The sequence below is a fragment of the Talpa europaea genome (genome assembly GCF_964194135.1).
Source record: "Talpa europaea genome assembly, chromosome: 8".
NCBI classification, from domain to species: Eukaryota; Metazoa; Chordata; class Mammalia; order Eulipotyphla; family Talpidae; genus Talpa; species Talpa europaea.
In genome coordinates, this window is record NC_140075.1 from 83,547,939 (window position 1) to 83,555,791 (window position 7,853).

Sequence of the window (7,853 nt, forward strand, 5' to 3'; positions counted from 1 at the left end):
ATTAGAACCACTGATAAAGTATCTAATTCTTCTACTTAAAAAAATAATTAAAATAAATAAAATCAAATCAGGATACTGACCAGAATAATAGTACCATTATTATGATCACATTAAATAGAAAAGCTTTCATCAACATTTTCAGAATGTAACCAATACAGTATGGTACATTTTTAAATATTCTCATTTTTGTAATTATCTATTTTTCATAAAAATGTTACTAAGAGAGGCTTCAGACACTCGTGAAAAGATGAGAGATCAAGTTAGAAATACATAATATGCCAGGAGTTGCTAATTCACTGTTTTTAAAGTACTTAATATTGGCTCTAAGGTATTTTTAAATAAATGAATAATTATCTTTCACATGTAAGACAGGTAACATATAATGGAGATAAACTACATTAGAATTATATAAACTTTAGATGTACATTTAAATTGTTTGAATCTTGTCACATTTTAAAAGTTAATTTTCATTTTTACTTCTTTAAAACACTGATCAGGTTGTTTGCCAATATAGTATTAGGATCAATAAATGTTGAATTGCATTACATTTAGTTTTCATGTATCTAACTTACCCAATTTCATATAACATTTGGGAAATAATATACCCCTAGGTGGTATTTAGATATGTTTCTTTGAAACAAAATTTTATGAATATGAGAACGGCATTATTCATTAGATACTTTTTCAAATGAGCAGTAATGATAGTAGACATAACTCCTTATTACCTCTATTCTTGACTACCAAGAAATGAAGCCAAACTTTAGAAAAATACAATGCAAGAAAAGATTCAAGTTAAAAATATATTCCTTTGGTTAAAAATCATCCCCATTATAATATTCATTTGTAATCTAAACACATAGCATGTCCCATCAGCCCAAAGTAATCTTCCAAATGTCATTATACTTGTATTACAATTTTTTTTAAATTCAGTATTTATGGAGGTCACTGGGTTGCAGCAACAAACATTTTTGACTCTAGGAAGAGTATAACCTTGTTGCATAAGCTCCTTTGATGTTTCTTAAAAGATTTTTACTTCAGAAACCTCCGACACATGTAGTTTTCTTCTGAGACTGTATATCCAAACTTTTTATAGAAACCAACATTTTGTGGTAAACATTCAAGGGTAATCTTATAACAGTTCAGTTTCTTGCTTAGCAAAGTAAGGGTAGATAATAACCTGAAATTTAAACAAAAAAGAAAGAAAAGGGGGGGGTATGTTAAATGGTTGTTAGTCATTTAATGTAAGTGAATGCTACTTGAAATTTCAAGTTTATAGTACAAAATAGGTTTAGAGAATGGCCTTTCCCACTGTATTCATTTAAATATTAGCTTTAATCACCGAAGCTTTTTGTTTCAAAATACTCCAGTAATTTTCATGAATATATAGGACAAATACTAAACTCATCCTAAAAGCTCTTTTTTAAAAATAAATTTTAAGATTAATGTTAACACTTAAGACTGAAAACCTTTTACAAGATATGGCCAGAATTATTTTTTAAAGGTCTTTTATTTATTTATTTTTACTAATAAGTTCATTCAAACTACTTAGGAGCAGTCAACATTCCCACATAATATGGGTAAATAACACCTTTGTTCTTTATCATCTTTATTAAACTACTATCTGTGGAAAAAGTATCAGATTAACTCTAGACTTATCTAATATGAAGTGGAAACAAAGCAAACAAGTATACATTTTTTAGGAATCCTTACAGTATCTGAACCTAGAACAGAATGATTCTGCGGGAAGGGGCAGGAGAATACTAAAAAAGATGTACAAAATTTTACTTGAAGAGTTCTTCTCATGCACAGGCTGAAAAATCATATTGTGAAGACAACATCTTGATTGATAATATAAAATCATGAATGGTATGACTAGTGGGCTAGAATACTTAAAGTATGTCTCTTTGGTTCCGTGACATATCCAAAATACCTTCAATAGCAAGTGCTTAATATTTGTTGAGTGAATTTCTTAAAAGTAGAGGTAATTATAAAGTTCTATTTTATAAAATTGGTAACAAACCTGTGAAACTTAAATTTATTTTGAAAGGTTTATATTTATCTTTAATATGTAGGATTATGTAGGGACTAATTTAAATAGTTTAAATTATTGCAACTGCATTCACTGTATAAACCTATCACTAAATATTTAAATGATTATACAGTGCATGAAGTTTCATTATGTGTTTCTAAAACTTGTTTTTAAATATGAGCGAAACTGGAGTAAATCTTTTGACATGGACAGTTTCTATTTCCTATTGATAGAAAGATACTATTTGAAGTTAAAGATGTAACTGTAAAACAATAAACATACAACTTCTGAACTTGATAAAAGTAATATAAATGATTTATTTCTTCTTTAAACTCAGTCTAAGTATAGAGAGAGAATAGGTTCATAATGAATGACATCTACAAAGAATTTCAAACAGGAAAACATTCATAATAAGTTATCTTGGCCAGAAACTATCAGCTGCAACACTGAGTATCTAGTTTATCCAGAGTTACCTTGTTTCTGCCTACTTACAATTTGCCAAGCTGCTTTCCTCTGCATTCATCACTAACAACAACATCTTCTACTCTTCCTCTCTGAAAATAATTAACAATGTTGAAAGGACTAAGCATGTAGTTTTGGTTTTAGCTGAATCAACAAGGGACAGTGGTAAAAAGTCATTGATAAAAAAGTTTTGTAAGCTAGACTTTGAGGAAAAACCCAACTGCATTTTTTAAACTTATTACTATAAAGGAAATACAATGAATCACCTAGAGGCTGATGTTCTTGCTTTGCCTAGTTCCTATATAGCCTCCTCACCTAACTGTTTTAAAGCAAATCTCAGAATCCATATCCTCAAAATATAATCTTACACAAGCATACATTACCTTGTTCTTTAATAGTAATTTACTTCAGATAGCTAAATATAATTTATTAATTTCTAGCCCAGAAACACCATAATAAGTCATATTTAACAGATTACGTTGCAGATTTTCTTATTCTCATCGGATTACCTAAATTTTCTTCAGTCATGAGTAAAGTGGCTCTTCAGACATTATAAGTGTCACAATTAGAATAGTATTCTGAATCCTTTATAGCTTGGAAACTGATTGGAATTTGTGCTGATGAGGTATATTCAAGGTATTTTTGAGGGAAAAAATAGCATTACGGATGTTAAATGTTACTGCTATATTTTACAGTGAGGATTTCGCTTCATTATATCAAATCTAACACCTTACTGAACAATTTACTAGCAAACAATGTTATTGGTACCATTTCTTCCTATAACTCTCAGGAGACAATGGGAAAATGCCTGTTCTAAGTGATTTCTAAGATTTCTAAGAAGGAATACCTTTACACAGCAATATGGTTCTCATTTTACAATGAAAAGCACTGAGAAAAGACTAATGGAAACTCCAAAGTTGGTGTTACTAGAAAACACCTCTCCGTTTTACACATGAGTATCAATATGAACACATACCTTAGCACAGGAATGGATGAATTTATGTTCAATTATCAGAGTTGCTGTAGCAACAATCTGTCCTAAAGTCACATCTTCCACAACTGTAACATAATAATCCCCAGATTTCTTCATGTGCTCAAAAGATTCTATGAAAATTGGAAAAGCATTATGTGCTACATATTACACCTTATTGCTAGAAACTACAGTTAGCTGACTTCATTAATAAATATTTAGAGGTATTTCAATAAAGTAATTGATACTTTGTTCTAAAGAAAATACTTGAAATGACAGTTTAAATATTAAAAATCATAAACTGGATATAGCTCATGCTGCTCACAAAATAGAGAGTAATACAGCTATTTAAGATGAAAAGATGAAAAAACTTTAATAAATCAATTTCTTTAACCTTTACACTCAACAGATAAACAGAACAAAACAGCCAGTGTAACAAGCGATTGTCTATATATGGCACCATTCTATAATGTTTAGTTTTTTGGTTTCAAAATATCTTGAGAAAATAGTTTTCAGTTTTCCCCTTGTAACCTCAAGTGCTTCGTGATTATATAACTTGCCTTTTTTAGAAATCATTTTTGTTTGCCTTGACAGCACCTTGTGAAGTAAGTCAAAAGTTATGTCTCTTTCTACATTACTTTCTGAAAGGCACATTGCAAATAGGAGCAAAGATGGAAAAAACACGTTCTCCTCAAGTAGATATTTAGTACTTATATTGCTGAAATAACATGGTCTCTCACTGAATCTGATGCAAAGAGGAATCAAATAAAAACTGAGCTGAACAGTCTCACATACTATTTTCACCGTTTTATGCTATGAAGGAGGATCTGGTTTGGGTAGAAAATAAATTCAGTGAAGGAAAATAAACAGAACAAGAATGATGATCTTCACCTCAGGAGGATTAGTAAAGTACCAAACAAAATTACCTATTGAAGGAAATGAAGAAATTAAACAGGAAAAGCAGGAAAAGATAGTGTGAGAGCACTGGATGCAGTAAAGAGTGTACTAATCATTTCCTTACCAATAACCATGGCCTTGGGTAAGCCACTGACTTCTGGATTTCCACTCATGTGTACATAAAAAAAGAGGGTTGAACTATAACTTAAGATACTTGCTAACCTTCAAATTCAATATAAATGAACCCAAAAAATAGAACATATTCTTATATTTTTGATTTAGTGAATCAAAATTTCTGTGAATAACCTAAACACATGAAAAGAAATACTACAATAAAAAATTTCAAGAGCTGTGCCTACATTCTATACTATAGTAATTATCTAAAAGCAAGTATTTTGTAAACATGTTAATTGCTACATTTGGATTATAGAATGTTAGCCATGTTTAAGTATATAAGAAAATACCTCATTTGTTATTTGAATAAAAACACCAATGAAAAGACCTCTAAACAAAGAAAAGAGGCTGTAATACTCACTCATAAATTGTTCAGGGCTAACAACTCCAGTCTCTGTCAGCTGACCTAGTACCTTAAAAAAACCTAATTATGAAAAACAAAAAGTCATGAAGAGAGTAAATGGAAGATATGCCAAAAAAAGGTAATGTGTTAAGCTGGTGGGATTACAATCAGTTATTTTTTCAAAACTTTCTGTAATGAATCATACTAAAATTACTTAAAAACTTAAACCCATTATTTTTCCTATAATCACTACATATCAAAGAATAGTTTCACCAGGGGTTTTGGAATAGTTTAATAGTCAATACTTGCAGGATCAGCATGTACATTTTTCAATGTTAATGTGCATTAAAGTCAACTCAAAGGATGCCAAGGTCCCCAAATACGTGCTTTGGTTTTATTTAAAATACAAGATTCTTAGAATGTATTCTTAAAATACAAAATTCTTATCATATTTGTCATATTTGGTCAAATATGATACTAATATTTGTAAGATAAATATAAATGATGTAACATGGTCAGAAGATAATTTTTTTTTTGAGATAACACTTTTACAACACTTTACACCATTTAGAGGTATAGGATCACACCTTTCAGGTGCATATTACCACACCATATCCACCACTAAGGCACCAAAAATCCATCCTAGTCCACTGTATTCCCTCTTTGATTTGCTCTCTCCTTTTACTACCCCACCAGATAGCCTCAAATCTACAGTCAGATTTTTTTTTTTTTTAAAGATTTCTGGTTAATTTCATTACGTTAGAATTTTAAGAATCTTCTGCACTCAACAATTGGAACAAAAATAGTTTTCTCAGAGGGATTTTCTATTAAAAATAAAACTGAAAAGTTGATTTTTGATAGCCAAAATTTAAGGAAATTTGGAGAATTTATATGTTAAAAAATGTACATTTAGAAAAAGCCTTTTGCAGTTTACCTAAGGCAAATTATCAGTCATTTGAAATGACTTCAGTCATTTGAAATGTACTTCAGTCATTTGAAATGTTGTACTTCAGTCATTTGAAATGTTTCACATTAACGTCTTGTCTTAGCCATGATATATACACATTGGAATTGAATGTCTCAGTTACTTTACAAGTACAAAAAAATCCAAAATTCAAATATTTAAATTATCAGTATCAATGTTTGTGAAGAAAATAGGATGCTAAGTATAATTAACTATCTTTAAATTGAGTAAGTCCATACCTCTATTTAAGTCAGCAGTGCAAAGAGGCCTTAAAACCAAACCTTCTCCAGGATGTGTTGGGGAAATGGCTGGAGAAAATGTCGCTGTATTCTGGCTCCAGTCCACTTCTTTGAGAAGACTTGGGTCAAACATAGGAGTTTCATCAGGCTTCATTTTTGCAAAAAGGTCTAAAATAAAATTTTAAATGTTAAAGCATTTTTATAGAAGAATTATTAGTCACTGAAATTCTTAATATACATTAGTGCAATCAGAATCAGAAAAATAACATACAAATCTTTCTTTTAACCATATCCTGAATCATAACACCAAATGCCACAACTACAGATAATTGAAAACTCATGATTACAATCAAATAGTAAAGAAGTGACTAAATTAAAAAAGTTTTAAAGAATCCATAGTAAGTCTTTTAAAATATTTTATTCATGGGTTGGTCCTACCAGTGCAGCACTGGATAACTGGCTTTTCATGGGCTCCTACCTTTTTTTTTGCTATACAATTTATTTATATTTTACATCATTATTCATTTTTTTTACAATGTTTGTTTTCTTTTCTCAGGTGTAGTCCCCATAGACTTTCCACAACCAGTTCACCAGTGCACCATCACCATAGTCCCTTGTGCTCTTCCCTCCCTTGTTTTGATCCCTCTCCCTACCCCTCTCCTGCAGAATGTTTTTGATTTATAGTTGTCTGTTTATTTTTGTTTTGCTATGTTTTTTATTACTATTTTTTTCCCTGATGCCTTTTTGATTCCCCTATATTCCTCCTATAGGTGAAACCATCAGATATTTTTCTTTTTCCCTCTGACTTATTACATCATATATTCTTGAATTTTATCATGGGGCTAATAAATTATTTGTGGGTCTTACCACTAAGGAAGACTTATTCAGCATGCAACTTATTTTTTATATGAACTGTGAACAAACCATAATTGAACTTGATTGTTTAAATTAATTGATGAATTGATGGCTTAAATTATTATCTACATTCACTATAATGCTTAGTCTCAGCTATGACAGATTCACACAAAGTATATTTGATTATGATACTCTTTTTGAACATTTGATAAATGAGCAGGTTCTACTAGTTGTGGTCTAATAAAATTGAGACTAAAGGACAGATGACAGACATGATGATAGAAGGGGGAAAATTATATAAAGGATAAAAATGGGGAGACTTCTGTAGAGCACAGAGACCCAGAGTCTTCCTACCAATTATTAGGGCACTATAAAGCAATTCCCAACTTTGATTTTTAGTCCTAAACCCAATTAGAGAAGCTATTCTATTCAATACCTGCCTGTGTCTTCTTTGAAACAAAGAATTTAAAGATACAAACATATACCATAAAACAAAGATGCAATACAGGAAAAATTAAAGTCCACTTAATGACTGAACAATTTTCCCAATAACCCAGATAATCCCTATTTCATAATATGTTTAAGAGCAATTATCTCTAATTTTTCCTTAAAAGCATATAAAACTTCTGCCTATGTAACCTGACATAGGTTATGCTAAGCTATAAAGGTTATGCTGTATAGTAGAGGTTGTGGGAAGATATTGTGGTCTAATAATGTAAGATCACTTAAGTGCCAGGCATTGTTCAAAGAACTTTACATAACTAATTTATTTACTCCAGCAATCCTAATTACCTCCATCTTAACAGGGAAATGTAGCACAAATGAGTTAAATAACTTGCCCAAGGTGAGAAAATTAGTGAACCCAGGCATGGAAAGAGCATGAACTCTGGAGTCAGACCTGATGTTCAAATGTCAATGGT

The 7,853-nt window shown here is 30.6% G+C and overlaps 1 protein-coding gene across 5 annotated transcripts; it reads right to left on the minus strand.

The window, feature by feature from the left end:
- Positions 1-1,029: 1,029 nt before the first annotated feature.
- GNPNAT1 (glucosamine-phosphate N-acetyltransferase 1) lies at positions 1,030-6,232 on the minus strand (the record flags this gene model as incomplete). Of its 5 annotated transcripts, none has more annotated exons than XM_084240636.1 (5): positions 1,030-1,177; positions 2,522-2,583; positions 3,468-3,595; positions 4,894-4,956; positions 6,079-6,232. In XM_084240636.1, 5 exons carry the CDS (start codon positions 6,230-6,232, stop codon positions 1,030-1,032), a joined length of 555 nt encoding a protein of 184 aa, XP_084096762.1. The 5 variants fall into 5 exon arrangements, with proteins under 5 accessions (XP_084096762.1, XP_084096761.1, XP_084096760.1 ...); XM_084240635.1 differs by having other exon boundaries at positions 3,444-3,595; XM_084240634.1 differs by having other exon boundaries at positions 3,468-3,622; positions 4,849-4,956.
- Positions 6,233-7,853: the final 1,621 nt, after the last annotated feature.